Source organism: Babylonia areolata, chromosome 7 (assembly GCF_041734735.1).
Source record: "Babylonia areolata isolate BAREFJ2019XMU chromosome 7, ASM4173473v1, whole genome shotgun sequence".
In the NCBI taxonomy this organism is placed as follows: Eukaryota; Metazoa; Mollusca; class Gastropoda; order Neogastropoda; family Buccinidae; genus Babylonia; species Babylonia areolata.
Genome location: NC_134882.1, coordinates 48009824 through 48027317, shown reverse-complemented (window position 1 = coordinate 48027317; position 17494 = coordinate 48009824). Strand labels below are relative to the sequence as shown.

Below are 17494 nucleotides of genomic sequence, written 5' to 3'. Positions count from 1 at the left end.
TGCAGACCTGCTAGTGCCTGAACCCCCTTCGTGTGTATATGCAAGCAGAAGATCAAATACGGACGTTAAAGATCCTGTAATCCATGTCAGCGTTCGGTGGGTTATGGAAACAAGAACATACCCAGCATGCACACCCCCGAAAACGGAGTATGGCTGCCTACATGGCGGGGTAAAAACGGTCATACACGTAAAAGCCCACTCGTGTGCATACGAGTGAACGCAGAAGAAGAAGAAGAATCACTCTTACGGTTCCGTTGCAGGGGGGCGTATTGACCACGGTCACCATGACAACTGGGCCAAGCGTGCGCTGTCGGAGACACTGGCCCTGGACGAGGCAGTGATGACGGCCCTGAGGATGACCGACAGGCAGGACACCCTCATTGTCGTCACCGCAGACCACTCCCACCCCTTCAACGTCGTGGGCTACCCGAAGAGAGGCAACGACATTCTGGGTAACACTGGAGCTAAAGACACACACACACACACACACACACACACACACACACACACACACACACACACACACACACACACACACACACGCACGCACGTACGCACGCACGCACGCACGCACGCACGCACGCACGCACACGGGAATGTAGAATTTTACGAGAATGACCGTTTTGTTTATTTACCCGGCCACGTAAGCAGCCATTCTCTGTTTTCGGGGGTGTGCATGCTGGGTTTGTTCTCGTTTCCCAAACCCACCGAACGCATCTTCAGGCTGCATTATTGATCTTCTGTGTGGCGTATACACACGAAGGCTGATTCAGGCATTAGAAGGTTTGCACATAATCATGTTGACCTTTGGAGATCAGAAAAACAAAATTCCACCCTTAACCCACAGGTCCAACTGAGATCCATCTCAAGAAGAAAAAAAACGGGTGAGAGTCCATACGGAACACTTTATTATCTCAACAAGAGAAACACATAAGCAATATATGAAAATCACAGTTATTCAGCATAAATTATTTATACATACATAAAAGACATAATTTTCAGCTGTCAACCTACGGCAACCCATGCGTACAACCACAGTATACAACAACAACAACAACAACAGAAACCCTTAACTCAGTACGGCCAGTCCTCTCTTCTCCTCTGCACAGACCCCTCGGATGTCCAGTGAGTGTCTCAATGACCCAACCTTTAGCTTCCGTCGTCAGAATTGTGGTATTCTTTGTCAACGTTCACCCCTTCAGTGTAAGAGCCTTCCGTTTGTAATATTTCGATGGTGGTAATTGGGGTGAAACGCTGTTAACGTCGTCTCTTTCGCCGTTCGTATGGAGAGAGTTAAAAGGTAACGATTTTTCGACTATCGCAACCGTCGAACATTGAAACAGTTTATTTTTTTTACGTTTTCTTATGTGTGTGTGGTTTTCAGGGTTAGTGGACCCAGTGGACCCTGGACAGGCCCCGACAGACGGCAAGCCCTACACCACGCTGGTCTACGGCAACGGGCCTGGACCTCTTCGCTCTGTGGACATGACCAATGAGGACACCCGTGAGTGCAGGGTGTCACTGTGATGTCCCCTTGTGGTGGTGGTTGATGTTTGTTGGTTGTTGTTTGTCTATTGCTTTCTTCTCTTCCAGTAATGACACAGATACTGATTCACACAGACACACAGAGGCACACGCACACACTCAAACACGCACACGCACACGCACGCACACACACACACACATACACACACCCGCGCACACACACACACACACACACACACACAAACACACACGCGCACACGCAACCCCCCCCCCCCCTCTCTCTCTCTCTCTCTCTCTCTCTCTCTCTCTCTCTCTCTCTCTCTTTCACACGCGCACACGCACGCACACTCGCACGCATGAAGGCATGCACATTTTTTTTTTAATTATTCGTTTATGTCGAATTAATTACCCATTCATTTTACTTGATCATCCATTTACTTAATCATTCTTTAAATTAAACACGTGTGAGTGATTGATTGTAAATTTTATAAACACATTTTTACGTTATCTGATTGTTTGGTGATTCATTGTCATACATATGTTTTGTTGGTTTTTTTCCATTTATGAATTCCTTTACGTATTCATTTTCGCCTTTATTTATTCAGTTATCTTTTTTTAATTTATTCATGTCATCATACATTCGCATGTTCGTGTTTGGATTTGTTGCCAACTTGTCCAGACACCCACTGGACATCCGAGGGGTCTGTGTAGAGGAGAAGAGAGGACTGGCCGTACTGAGTGAGTTAAGCATTTAGTTTACCGCTCTGGTTTATGAAAAGGAGCAGAAGAAGAACAACAACAACAACAAGAACAAGAAGAAATGATTTTGAAGATGACGATGACGATGAAGTCAAGAGCATCAAGCAGTTGACATCATCATCATCAACATCAACATCAACATCATCATCAGCAGAATCATCATCATCATCATCATCATCATCATCAACAACAACAGCATCATACTCATCATCATTATCATCTTCACCACTACCATCACCACCACCACCACACATCTCTCTTCCCTCCTCTCCTCCCCCCTCTCTCTGTCTCCGTCTCTCCCCCTCTCTCTCTTTTCCCCCCTCTCTCTCCCTCTCTCTTCTCTCTTTCCCCTCTCTCTCCGTGTTTCCCCCTCTCTTTTTCCCTCCCTCTCTCTCACCCTCTCTCTCTCCCCCTCTCTCTCTCCCTCTCTCTCTCTCCCTTTCTTTCTCCCTCTGTCTCTTCCCCCCTCTCTCTCCCTTTCTCTCTTTCCCCTATCTCTGTCTCCCTCTCTGTCTCTCTTCCTCCTTCTCTGTTCCTCATTCTCTCTCTTCCCCCACCCCTCTCTCTCTCTCTGCCCCTACACCCCCCCCTCTCTCTTTCTCTCCACGGCAGGAGGCAATGAATTCCGGTTCCCGGTGGCCGTGCAATTGGACGTGGAGTGGGAGACCCACAGCGGAGAGGACGTGGGGATCTACGCCACGGGCCCCATGGCCCACCTGTTTCACGGGGTGCACGAGCAGAACTACATCGCTCACGCCATGGCCTACGCGGCCTGTGTCGGCCCCAACAAGGCGCACTGCGACCCTCCATCTACACCCAGTCCTGACTGCACGGGAGGGGCGGCGGGATTGGGTGGCGGACAGGGGAAGTGGGGAGGAGTGATGGGCTTGGTGATGGTGGTCGTTACAGCCCTAATAAGGTGGGTTGCATGAGCGATGAGCCAAGTAGCGCAAGTCGTGCTTCGTTTTAAGAACGTTCCTAACTCCACGGTAAGTCCCCATATAGCTAGAAACATTCTTAATAACTGGATTCAAACTCAGCGCTGCAAATATCGCCTCATGAAAGCCGGCCCTGATGACTATGTTTCGCCTTGACAGAGTTCTATTTCCACCAACAGGGCTTACTGCTTGCGTGTGTTTTTATCCCTTGACTTCTCAAGTTTGGTAAAAATCAAATTAAATAAATGGAATTCGCGTGGCATGAATTTCAAATTCAGCTTCCTGTGTACCTTTAATTAACTGATGTAATTGATTTTACTGAATTGAAAATTGCAATGAAATCGATGTTATTAATCTCAAATGCCAGGTCTGCTGCTCATGTGTGTGTGCTTCGAAGTGGCGTAACTGATTTTTGATGACAACAAATAATGCAGAACCAACAGGAAGGAGTCCAAATAAAGGAATAGTGGCCGACAACGGACGTCCTGATATGTAACCCCAATCTTCTCTCAGGCAAAAGTCAGCCCCTCTCTCACGAGCGAGCTTTCTCGTCATCAGCAGCCAAGGGGTTAATCGCTCATGCAGGATACGTGTTGTTGTTATCGTTGTTTTACTGTCTTTGTGCTCAGAAAGGCGTGTTCTCTGTTGCAAAAAAAAACAACAAAAAAAACCAAACACAAACCCCCCCAAAAAAAAAAACAAACAGAAGAGTTAAACTTATATGTCAATACGAAAAATGAGAGAGAGCAGGAGAGAGCGATAACGTTGCTTGTGCTTTTTCTTTCCTTTTTTTTTTTTTTTTTTTTTTTTTTAAACCAGTTAGCGAGCGAGTGTTCGAGGGTGAGAGAGAAAGACTATGAGACTGGGAGGAGAAGGCAAAGGCAGAGAAACAGACAAGCAAACAGAGTGATGCAGTTGAATGAAAGACATAAATATGTTCATACGCAACACCTCTTTCAGAAGACGGACATTCGCCGATGTAAACCTTATATAACATCTTCAAACTGAAGGAGGAGGAATTTTGTTTAATGTCCCGTCACATATATTGGTGATTGAAGACATTTTGTTAAAGTATTTATGAATACATTTGAGTATTATCGGTTAGAAGGGGTGAGAGATGTGAATGAATGGAGGGTTGGGGGAAACTGGGCAAATGAGGGTGAAATGTGGGTGAAATTGAAAAAAAGAAAAAAAAAATCACTTCAAACTGAATAAAAACGATACGTGTATCAAAAGAAAATACCCTGACAAGAATACCGAAGACATGAACTGAAGATGCATTAATTCACAAATTAATCAGTATCAATCAACCAGTAAATCAATAATTGAAAAAAAAAAATCTAATCAAAACATCCGATAGAATATTCCAGAGAAAACGAAATGATGATACACCCTAAATGAGTGCGGGGAGGGGGGAAGGGGGAGGAGTTTCACGATATTTTGTCAAGGTGAACATTTATTGCATCTTTATAATTACTGATCTCCATTAGGATAAGTCAAACGGTATCGTGCGTGAAAAAAAAATGTATGTGACCTTTAAACAAGGTAAAAGGAAAATTAACAATGACTTTGATGGATTTTGACGAAATAATTGCATTAAAAAAAAATCCTTGTGACGTACTCTTGTCCACACGAACTGTTAAACTATTACCTACGGGTATCTTTTTTTGACAGAAAAAGTATGAATGGCAAATATACATATACATATCGATGCGTATTATGTCTATTAACGTTCGTTAATAGACATAGAGCGTTTACGCAGTTACTCAGACACTGGCGCCAACACGAACCCAGTTCTGTCCCTTTATGTCTTCATCATGTCTGTTTATTCCTAATACGCTAATGATCGTCCTTACATCAGAACTCTCTCTCTCTCTCTCTCTCTCTCTCTCTCTCTCTCTCCCTGTCTCTGTCTGTCTGTCTGTCTGTCTCTCTCTCTCTCTCTCTCTCTCTCTCTCTCTCTCTCTCTCTCTCTCTCCACCCCCTCCCCCGTATAACATACGTATATATACGTATATACCGTGCTAATTTCTTATATTTTGCTGATAAAGACAAACGTGTATATATGCTTTTACTTTTTTTAACGTTAAATACCTAACAACTGTTCATTCAATTAAAACGCTGTAAAGCATTGATCATTCTGCCATGTGGCTGTGTGACTGATCTGTTACCGCTGCTTTGATGTCTCTGTGAATGAATAAAGTTTGTTGGAAACAAAGCCGGGTTGGAACTCACAAAGATCAAATATAGTTGTTGTTGTTGTTGTTGTTTTCAATTAATTTTCAATGCACACACAAGAAAAAAACAAAACAGCAACAACTACAAACAGATAGCTCATGATGGTAACTCGCTCAGCAGAGGCAATGTATATGTTCAGCACAGTGTGCAAGACATGGTCACACAAAGTAAAATCGCGCACAGCTTTGGTATTTCCTTTGTGTTGCATTGTAATGTTTTGCACTGTACCCTACTGTATTGTTTGTGGTATTGTATAGTATTCCCATTGTATTACTTTTTGTCACCACATATTTTTATGTGTGAAGTTTTGGCTGCTCTTCCCAGACAGAGCACGTCTCACCACTTTTTTTTTTTCTGCCCCGAAGATGTGTTTTCCTCTTTTCCCCCACCTTTCAACAGAATTCTGGAGGAACAACCCACCCCCCAGAACTTATTTTCTGCATACAAATGTTTTCTTCCTTGGCGAAAGACAAAATAGTTTCGTCATGTTTAGTTGAGAGTATTGTTACGAGATTTCTTCCTTGTGCTTGGTTCACTATTTTGTATCCCCTGCGAATATCTGCATATGCTGGGCAATCGCAAACAAAATGTGTTTTGTTCCCAGTGCTGTTTGTACCTGTATGCATTAAACATCTGTTATCGTTGGTTGCTTCAAACTATTTTCATTGGGGTTTAAGCCAAGGGTTCTTGTTCTGAATCAAGCTAGTTTGCATCTATGTCATGTATGTGTAGCAATCATAAGATATTTCTCCATCTCCAATGCACTCTGAAATGGCAGGAACCAGTCGTATTTATCATTTCCATCCATTCCAGCATGCCAGTTTTGTTTGTAACAACAGATTAAACTATCCTGAAATTCTGAAATAAACTGCGCTTCATTGCTGAACCAAACTATCCCCATTTTCTTTCAATACCTTCTTCACTTGAGAGACCCAGTTACACATTCTTATTTCATGTTGTAATACTGACATTTCATATGCCTGTTTGGCTTGTCTGGTCATAGGTAAATTAAACCAGTATCTTATGGATTTAACTCTCTCAGTACGGCTAGTCCTCTCTTCTCCTCTACACAGACCCCTCGGATGTCCAGTGGGTGTCTGAATGACCCAACCTTTAGCTTCCGTCGTCAGAACTGTGGTATTCTTTGTCAACATTCACCTCTTCTGTATAAGAGCCTTCCGCTTGCAATATTTTGATGATGGTAATTGGGCTGAAACGCTGTTAACGTCGTCTCTTTCGCCGTTCGTATGGAAAGAGTTAAGACACGTTCTTTCGTACAAAGGATAACGACCTGTTTCACCATAAACCATTTTATTTTAAGCTTGCATTGGAACGTTCATAATATGTTTATTGCATAAGTATGAATTCTTTCCATAAAAGTGTTTCCTGACAAACCAATTCTCCACTGCATAAGTTAGAATCGGTTCGATTTGGGTATCAAACAATTTCCAAAACAAAGCCATATCAACATATTTCTTTTTTTTTTCATTGTTCTTAGTATTTCGATAACGCCGTTTTCCCCTTTCTGCACATTTCTGACCAGCACTCACTCAAAGTTAACTTTATTAAAAAAAAAAAAAAAAAAAAAAAAAAAAAAAACACCGCAAGATACTTAAAACTATTAGCTATTTTTATTTCTGTATTGCCATAAAACCATTTCTCATGACGTGCTAAGTGCCCTCCTTTCCCCAAAACTATGACAATTGTTTTGTTCTGACTGTCATCTTTTGAATATTCCTCGTCACAATACAAGAACCTTTGGTGAAGGTTCTTTCTTCTTTGCTGCTCCTCACATCTGGAACAACCTTCCTCATCATATCCGTGTATCTATCTCTGCTTTTCGCTCATCTAAGGGGACTGAGGTAGACATACAGACAGACAGACAGACAGATAAAGTGAGTGAGTTTGTGTGTTGGTGGGTGGATGGCGTGTGGGGGGGAGGGGTCTGTGAGTGTGTGTGTGTGTGTGTGCGCGCGTTGAAAGCGTTGAAAGTGGATCCGTTTCACACTGAATCACAGTATGAATGGCCCCGTTGTTCAGTTCCTATTGAACAAAAAAACAACTGTCATCACCCACGGACATCAATAGAATTATATGTTCGTGGTCACCGCCTCACAGAAAGAGTGAATAAGAGAAGAAGCAGTCGTAAGTCTAACACACCCTAAAAGTAAGAGCAAGAGCCTTCACTCTTCAAATGAATACTGACGGAATCTCCAGTGCTCAGGTTTCTTCAAAATGGAACCTTCCCAACTAAAGTGTGTGTGTGTGTGTGTGTGTGTGTGTGTGTGTGTGTGGATGTGGATGTGTGTTGATGTGTGTGTGTATGTCTGTGTCTGTGTCTGTGTGACTGTGTGTGTGAATCCGCACGAGCGTGCGTGGTATGTGTGCATGTGCATGTGCATATGTGTGTGTGGATGTGTGTGTGGATGTCTGTGTCTGTGTGATTGTGTGTGTGAATCCGCACGAGCGTGCGTGGTATGTGTGCATGTGCGTGTGTGTGTGTGTGTGTGTGTGTGTCTGTTTGTCTGTCTGTCTGTGTCTGTGTGCGTGTTAGTGAGCGCTCGCTAAACATATGTATTGCGCAATCACTCGAAAACGCAGTTATTAAGATATGCATTGCAATAGCTTTATCAATGAATTCAATGTGGATTACGCAAGAAAACATTTCCAAAAAAAAAAAAACCAGACCAAACTCACCCACTCTCAAAAATCAACACACAAGGTCAACGCACCTCCTTCTCACACACACACACACACACACACACACACACACACACACACACACACACATCAGGACACACTGGTAAAGCAACGCACATGCCAAGCAGTACGATATCACAGATACACCATTATGATGATGATGTGCGTTTTAAAAAATGAATGTACATAATTATATTAATAACACTTCAATACAGTTTCAGTTTCAGTTTCAGTAGCTCAAGGAGGCGTCACTGCGTTCGGACAAATCCATATACGCTACACCACATCTGCCAAGCAGATGCCTGACCAGCAGCGTAACCCAACGCGCTTAGTCAGGCGTTAAGAAAAAAAAAAGAAAAAAAAAAAGAAAAAAAAGAAGAAAAAAAGGTGAATAAATTATAGATAAGCTTACATAAATAAATAAATAAATAAATAAATAAATAAATAATAATTATGATATAAAAAAAGGTAGTAGTAATGAAAATAATAATAATAATAATAATAATAATAATAATAATAATAATAATAATAAATAAATAAATAAATAAATAAATAAGACAATAATGATGATAAATAAGCAAATAAATGTAAAACATGAAGACACACATTCACACATACACCCACACATGCATAACAGATATGCACCAAACACGCAGTTTCACAGATATGAAAGCACAGTCAAATACATATAAACGTACATGAGCTCCAACACACACACACACACACACACACACACACACACACACACACTACCCTGCACCTCCTCTACCCCCCTCCTCTACACACTCATTTCTAGTCTATGTATCGCAGCTTCCACGGCACACACACACACACACACACAGATGAACGCTTACTTGTACAAGCACACACACACACGCCCATATCTCCTACCCCCAACCCCACACACATATATACAAAGATATATATATATATATATATATATATATATATATATATATATATATATATATATATATATATATAATATACGTTCCAATATCCTGTTTCTCCCACAGTGTAGGCATGCATACACTCACATACCTCATCCTCTACCCCACCTCCTCCCTGCACCCCCACCTCCCCCTCACACACACTCACACACACACACACACACACACACACACACACACACACACACAGAACTCTCATGACACTTGTGTACACTTACACTCTCACGCATGCACAAACGCACTCAATACAGTACAATGATAATGGAAATAAGAATAATAATTTAAGTTACATAGCGCCTTTTCATGTACAATATGCTAAACTGAGCTGTACAATGTAAAGATCGACTTTTAAAATATGCATTCAAACACGTAAATAATTTTTTTTTAAAATCGTACACACATAACCCTGCACCGATATACAACCAAACACTTGAAATACTAATTTACGTTCATGTGCACACAGAATCATCACACACTATACAACACTCGTCATAAATGTCATGAATCACAATACCCAAGTAATGCACATATCATATCACAATGCATAATACAAAACTGCAATAGTTAGAAAACAGAATACCAAAAGCCATTCCCAATATCACAACAATTAAAAGCCGTACTTTAATCCTTAAAAACCACACAAAAGCCAGTCGAAATAAAAACGAAAGACCGTATCGCTGACAAAGGGATATTACAGAAATTCTGATCAATTGAATACATCCGTCAGGGCTACACATGCATCTACTCTTTTATTTCCTTTTTTTGTGTGCATGTGTGTGTGGTTTAGATGCTTGATACAGAAGCCATCAATATGTCACCTACGTACGATATAATAGCAGAGTCTGCTCAGTCATGTCCCTGATTGCACAATAATCACACAGGCGCTAAACAGGCACAGGATCAACCGAAACTCGGCGACCCGCGCATGCGCCACCGAAATTCGTCTGAAAACCAGAACAGCAAAGATGATTGTACCAGATCACCAAAGCGAACACGATACTGATAATCGCAACCACAATGACAATGACAACTGTGTTACTGTCCTTTTCGCGGCGGCAGCTGAGACTTCCACACCTCGAGTCAGAATCCGAGGCATGGGTGTTCACGCCGTGGGTGGCAGCGGGCGAGGCGACGGAACGGATGGGGTCCACAGCTGTCGTGACTCCTCTGGAGTGGGGAGACAGCGGGGATGAGGCAGGAGAGGCAGCAGAGAGAGAAGACGAGTTGCCGTTCGTACTCCTCCACGGAGTTCCGGTTTTGACTGTGTGAAGCGTGTAGACCTTTGTGGGATTCGGCTGGTCTGCAAGCGGTTGTCTGTCCGTTGTGGAAGCTGGTGACACGAAACAATCCAGAAAAAAAAAACACATATAAGTAATAAGGTATTTCGATTCACAGTCGAAGGTCTTCTGAAAGTCTGTAAAAGCAACATACATAGAAAGGAGAGAGAGAGAAGAGAGAGAGAGATTGCTGGAAATGAACGAAAAATCGAAACTGTTAAATGCGGAGAACACGAAATATTATAGTGGAAACACGCGCGCGCAAAAACAAACAGAAATAAAACATAACCTTGATGTTCCATTGATTACGCATGTAGCATATTCCACATACGCACAGATACACCTATACCATCTTCCACACACACACACACACACACACACACACACGCGCACACGCACGCACGCACGCACGCACACACTCACACATACTCACGCACACACATAAACGCACACACACAACCCGCACACACACACACACACACACACACACACACACACACACACACGGACGCTCGCGCACACCACAAACAAAGCAAGAAACTCAAAACTACTTCAGGCTTGCATCAGTTTTTGTATACTCACCTCGAATAGAGAAAGCAGTGTGAAAACAGCACATGCACAACCACAGGGAGGGAAGCGCTGCACAGCGCAACCTGGCCTCCATACTTCTTCAGTCAACCTGTGAAGCCGCTTGCTCCTTCAGTGAATCACAAGTGAAGCCCATCCGCAGTGATAGGACGGCAGTGTGTCTTTCACTTTCACTTTCACTTTCTCAAGGAGGCGTCACTGCGTTCGGACAAATCCATACACGCTACACCACATCTGTTGAGCAGATGCCTGACCAGCAGCATAACCCAACGCGCTTAGTCAGGCCTTGAGTGCATGCTTACATATTTGTGTACCTATGAAAGGGGATTTCATTTTACGTAATTTCGCCAGAGGACAACACTCTCGTTGCCATGGGTTCTTTTTCAGTGCGCCAAGTGCGTGCTGCACACGGGACCTCGGTTTATCGTCTCATCCGAAAGACTAGACGCTCAGTTTGATTTTCCAGTCAAACTTAGGAGAAAGGGCGAGAGCGGGAATCGAACCCACACCCTCACGGACTCTCTGTATTGGCAGCTGAGCGTCTTAACCATTCTGCCACCTTCCTCCATGTGTGTCTGAAGTCTGCGACTGTCTGTCTTTCATGTGCACGAGTGATCACAATGAACCCTCACCCACACCCATCCAGCGTTTGTTTTGTGTTCCTTTGTTCTGCTCCGTCTATTTATAGTGTGAATGTGTGTCGTCATATTTTACATTCATTCGCTTAATTATCACCATTGTTGTCTTATTTATTTATTTATTTATTTTTTATTATTATCATTTTATTAGTATTACTATTATTATTACTACTACCTTTTTCTATATTATAATTATTATTTATTTATTTATTTATTTATTTATTTATTTATGTAAGCTTATCTCTTATTTATTCCCCCCCCCCTTTTTTTTTTTTTTTTTTTTTTTCTCCAAGGCCTGACTAAGCGCGTTGGGTTACGCTGCTGGTCAGGCATCTGCTTGGCAGATGTGGTGTAGCGTATATGGTTTGTCCGAGCGCAGTGACGCCTCCTTGAGCAACTGAAACTGAAACTATTTATAGAGCCAGCGATGTTCGCTTCGAATTGACTAGACATTTCGTCAAGTGACTCGGTAATGCGTCGTCCAAACGTGTATTTATGTCACAAGAACACTTCACACGTATTGTCATTACACCCCCATCCCCAGCCACTCTCAATCGATTGTCATAACGTTGGCTAAAGCCTACGTCAAGCGTCGCCTGGGATTGGTAAAACGGGAATTCCCGATGTCGAGTCATTCTGGGTGTCAAACGATGTTTCGCATCTGAGCTCCTTTGCGTACGGTTTCAGAATTATGTGTGTATTGATGTCCTTGTATCTCGGTTTTATCCCATTCCTCAAACACTCGTATCCTCCCCTTTCTTTCTCTAGGAATATGTACACTCGTACGGAACGCATGCACTCGGGCGCACAACAGACGGTACCGGACAGTTCCCGCTGTGACTATTTCAGTCACCCCGATTGGCGTCTGGAATCGATCGCTAGCAGAATTATGTCACTTGCTCGGAACGAATGCGCTGTTTGTGTGTGTGTGTGTGTGTGTGTGTGTGTGTGTGTGTGTGTGTGTGTGTGTGTGTGTGTGTGTGTGTGTGTGTGTGTGTGTGTGTGTGTTTATCTTCAGTTTAACGTCTATTCACAATAAGTGTTTTTAGACAGAAAGGAGTAAAGTAGTGGATAAAAGAAAAGGAATGCATTTGAATATTAGTGTAAAAAAAGTGTTCATGTTATGTATTAGAGGAAAAGTATATTATAAGAAAAAGTCTAAACTAGATTGTGGTGTGTATTGAATGAGGTGTGTGTGTGTGTCTGTGTGTGTGTGTGTGTGTGTCTGTGTGTGTGTATCTGTGCATATGTGTGTGTCTGTTCTGTGTGTGTGTGTGTGTGTGTGTTTGTCTATGTCTGTGGCGATGTCTGTGTGTGGTGTGTGTGCGTGTTTGTGTTGATGTGTGTATCGGTGTTTGCGAGTATGTTTGTGTTTGTACGTATTAGGGGGTTGTTTGTGGTTTGTGAGTGTGATTTTGTGGTTGTTGTTTTGTGCGTATGTATGCTTCAGTTTGTTGAGCTTGTGTTGGTCATGTGATGGGGGGGGGGAGTGGGGGTGTGTGTGCATGCGTTTGTGTATGCGTGTGCGTGTTTGAGTGTTGAGGTGACTGTTTGTGTACATGTGTGTATGTGTGAGTGTGTGTGTGTGTGTGTGTGTGTGTGTGTGTGTGTGCGCGCGCGCGCGCGCGCGCGTGTGTGTGATGACGTTACCATGTCAGTATGCATCAGTAAGTGACAGATTTGATTCTTTTGGAATCGATCAGGAAATTAGTATGTCGCTTCCTGGGCACTTGTGAGTCAATGACACATCATGTGGATTGCATGCACGCGCGCACGAGAGAGAGACAGACAGACAGACAGACAGGCATAGAGGCAGGGATAGAGACAGAGACACAGAGAGACAGACAGACAGAGAGACGAATTACACAAAAATCGAAACTGAAAAATTGGGAAAGAACTGGAAAAGATAGTGTGTGTGTGTGTGTGTGTGTGTGTGTGTGTGTGTGTGTGTGTGTGTGTGTGTGTGTGTGTGTGTGTGTGTGTGTGTGTGTGTGTGTGTGTGTGTGTGTGTGTGTGCGTGTGTGTGTGTGTGCGTGTGTGCGTGTGTGTGTGTGTGTGCGTGCGTTTGTGTGAGTGTGTGCGTGCATGTGCGTATATGTGTGTGCGTGGATTTTGTTCATCGGTTTTACTTCGCTGCACCTAGAGTGTAAAAACAAAATCGAGAACATAGTAACAATAACAATAGATAAACAAAAAAGAGGGAGTGTGCGTTTGTGTGCGTGCGTGTGTCCATGTGTTTCTTTGTTTGTGTGTGTGTGTGTGTGTGTGTGCGTCTGTGCGCGCGCACCTGTGTCCGTGTGTGTGTGTGGTTGTGGTGGTTGTTTTTCATCGATTTCACAACAAAAATACCAAGGAAAACAGTAACAACATCAAATAAACAAAAAAGGAGGGATTGTTCATTCGTTTCTTGTCGCATTGAAGACGTTAATGTCATAGCAACATCATCACTAAAGAAAGAAATATGGCACAGTCATATAAATTATGTAGCTTTTAAAGAAAAAAATTCCACAACCCCCTTCTAGTAGCAAACCGTACGTAGCTTCTTCTTCTGCGTTCACTCGAATGCATACGAGTGGGCTTTAACGTGTATGACCGTTTTTACCCCGCCATGTAGGCAGCCATACTCCGTTTTCGGGGGTGTGCATGCTGGGTATGTTCTTGTTTCCATAACCCACCGAACGCTGACATGGATTACAGGATCTTTAACGTGCGTATTTGATCTTCTGCTTGTATATACACACGAAGGGGGTTCAGGCACTAGCAGGTCTGCACATATGTTGACCTGGGAGATCGTAAAAATCTCCACCCTTTACCCACCAGGCGCCGTCACCGTGATTCGAACCCGGGACCCTCAGATTGACAGTCCAACGCTTTAACCACTCGGCTATTGCGCCCGTCAACCGTACGTAGCAAAATGAAAGCACTTCCGATAGCGCATCAAACCACACTGGTCAACAGGAAATCACAGTGCATGTCATTCACAAAAGTTCAGAATCAGAATCAACAGACCCACTGCTGGTGAACTATGTCATGTGTTTGCTGTTAGAAAATCCATCGGTTTTTTTTAGCAGTATATTGACGAAAATGGAGACACCGTTATAAATTATTAATGGTAGATCAGATATTTTCCTTCTTTACAAAACACGCACTTCATATCATCAACTGTCCACTGCAGTTTCTCTTATTATTATTAGACTGACTCAAACCATGAAACTCATGCAGCGACATAGCTCTGGCAGCAAACACCAGTACCCGAGCCATGATAACTCCGCAAAGAAACTGATATCTGTATATCACAGCAGGCTTGACGGCAGACAACTCGTCATTTGCGACGACAAATGGATTGATCAGTTTCAAAGCACGCTCTTGCAGCTCTTCATTCATGACGATCTTGTAGTAAACCGAACGCAGTCATATCATTGCCGATCTCGGTAATGTGATCACCTGTTGCGGACACAAACCTCGGTCTCATCGGTTCAAACTCAATTTTCTGTTATCGTCGACAAAATTCTCAATAAAACAGATCAGCCTTGAAACATGTAATGACTGCATTGATGACAATAAGCTGCAAAACACGACAAAATTCTCAACAAAACAGATCAGCCTTGAAACATGTAATGACTGCATTAAGGACAATAAGCTGCTAAACATCTTTATCCCTCACACATTGTTGTACCATGGGAAGACACACACACACACACGAAAACCTTAACGAAGACGGCAATACCAGTTTGGCTACTAGCTCTCATAAACACAGCATACACACACTTTTATCGTAAAGACACAATCACATAAGTTCAATGTATGGGTAATTGATTTTCTATTTGCCACAATGATAAAAATAAGAATAGAAGATTAAACTGTATATTGTGTCAAATCTGAATATATAAAAATTCTTTTAGTTTTCATCACTAATACGCAAAAGGTAAACACCACTCTGCTACATTTAGTAAGGCTACACAGGGTACTATCATATGAACTCGTAATAAGCACTGTATGTATTCGTCTTGGTTCTAATTATTTTAAGCTAAGTTAACAGATTCGACGAAAACGAACTTGTAAAATTATAATCGGCTCCAATATATTGTGATATTGTTAACATCAAAGCCAAGTTCACAATCACCTTTGCTGCAGAAACAACACTGAGATCACAGCCAGTCAACTCAGGGCAATCAGACAATTGGTGTTTGGTTCACCAGTTGTATGACTGATTTTCCTAATTTCCCATCCGAAAAAAAAAATCGTTTCCTATTGGGAACAGGTAAGGCCAACGCTAATACCCTCTTGTGAAAATTACTGGGTTATCATACTATCATTTCGTTGTTGTTTTTTTTCTGTGACACCGGTGACTGTTGTGTGTGTGTGTGTGTGTGTGTGTGTGTGTGTGTGTGTGTGTGTGTGTGTGTGTGTGTGTGTGTGTGTGTGTGTGTGTGTGTGTGTGTGTGTGTGTGTGTGTGTGTGTGTGTGTGTGTGTGCTTGTTGTACTTTTAGATATATTTTCGGCCCTTTCAGAAGGGGCTGCGACCCTTATCTGATTAAATCCTCTTAAGTCTGCAGTCACAGCAGTGGTCCACCCGCCCGGAGTGTTGTTGTTGTTGGCGGCGGCGGCCTGGTTGGCTGGTGGCCAGTGTGCACAGCAGCGGACGGCTGAAGGCGGAGGTCTTCTAGCTCTTGAGGAAGAGGGCGGCCCCGCACAGCAGCCACACGCCCTCGTTGGCCCCACACGGCACGTCCAGGCGAGCCACCAGCCGCTCCCGGGTGATGTCGAAGTAGATGGGCAGAGAGATGGTCGCCTCAGACCCGTAGGGGTTAGGACTATCCTGTGGAGGGGAACGGGACATCTCGTAGGTTTTAGAAACTGATCGTGGCGATTATGTCTTGATGCAGGTACATGGTGCGGATAGTAGTAAGTATTGCGGGTGAGTGAATGATCTAAACGAATTGTGCGGAAGGCAAGCCCTTCAAGACTCACTTGTGATACACACTTAGAGAAATAATAATAATAATTATAATAATGATAACAACAACAACAACAACAACAATAATAATAATAATAATAATAATAATAATAATAATAATAATAATAATAATAATAATAATAATAAAGATGAATAGATATCTATTTTTTTTAATGTGTTCTGCATTTGTGCGATAGTGCATACTCGCGTATGTATGTGTGTGAGAGAGAAAATTAATGTGTGTGTGTGTGTGTGTATGGAAATTAATTTGTGCGTGTGTATGTATGCAGTGTGTGTGTGTGTGTGTGTGGGTGTGTGTGTGTGTGTGTGTGTGTGTGTGTGTGTGTGTGTGTGTGTGTGTGTGTGTGTGTGTGTGTGTGCTGACAACAATACAACATCTCCTGCTCACATCGAAATAAAAGAGAATCATGTGCCGACTTCATCTTCTCTCTCTCTCTCTCTCTCTCTCTCTCTCTCTCTCTCTCTCTCTGTCTGTCTGTCTGTCTGTCTGTCAGTGACGGCACACACACACACACACACACACACACACACACACACACACACACACACACACACTGCTACAGAAAAAGTTGGAAAGGGGGAGAAGCAACGTTGCACAACACAGTAATACAGCCATGTGAAAACGAAGAGAACAGCGATAGAAAAACACATGGACGGACGTCCAGATGAAAGACAGACAACATGGGCGTTTTCAGCATGTTAACCATAATCCACAATGCTGATGAATCTTTGGTACACTGGAATCATATCTAAACATCCTATGCTCAGCATCTGCAGTCATGGCGTCTTCTGCTGCGTCATCGGCTGACGTAAATTCAGCACACAGAAAAAAACCCACTTACTTCTTCGAGGGTTTTTGTTGTGGGTGTGGGTGTGGATGACTGTGCCGCAGTTTATTATTATTCAATCACGTTTTAAGTTTAAGTGCTCAAATTTGCATCA

At 42.8% G+C, this 17494-nt stretch overlaps 2 protein-coding genes across 2 annotated transcripts in view; one reads left to right on the top strand and one right to left on the bottom strand.

Annotated features, from left to right (window-relative positions):
- Positions 1–6499, top strand: part of LOC143283861 (alkaline phosphatase-like) — a 28561-nt gene extending 22062 nt beyond the window's left edge. The window contains exons 9-11 of the mRNA XM_076590239.1: positions 261–452; positions 1385–1504; positions 2857–6499. Coding sequence (XP_076446354.1) covers positions 261–452; positions 1385–1504; positions 2857–3176 — 632 coding nt within the window. The 3' untranslated portion in view covers positions 3177–6499. The remainder of the gene's footprint in view (positions 1–260; positions 453–1384; positions 1505–2856) is intronic.
- Positions 6500–16053: 9554 nt separating this feature from the next.
- The window catches only part of LOC143284088 (cytoplasmic dynein 2 heavy chain 1-like), a 157573-nt gene continuing 156132 nt past the window's right edge, over positions 16054–17494 (bottom strand). Inside the window, 1 exon segment of the mRNA XM_076590729.1 lies at positions 16054–16393. Within this exon segment, the coding sequence (XP_076446844.1) occupies positions 16238–16393 (156 nt within the window). The 3' untranslated portion in view covers positions 16054–16237.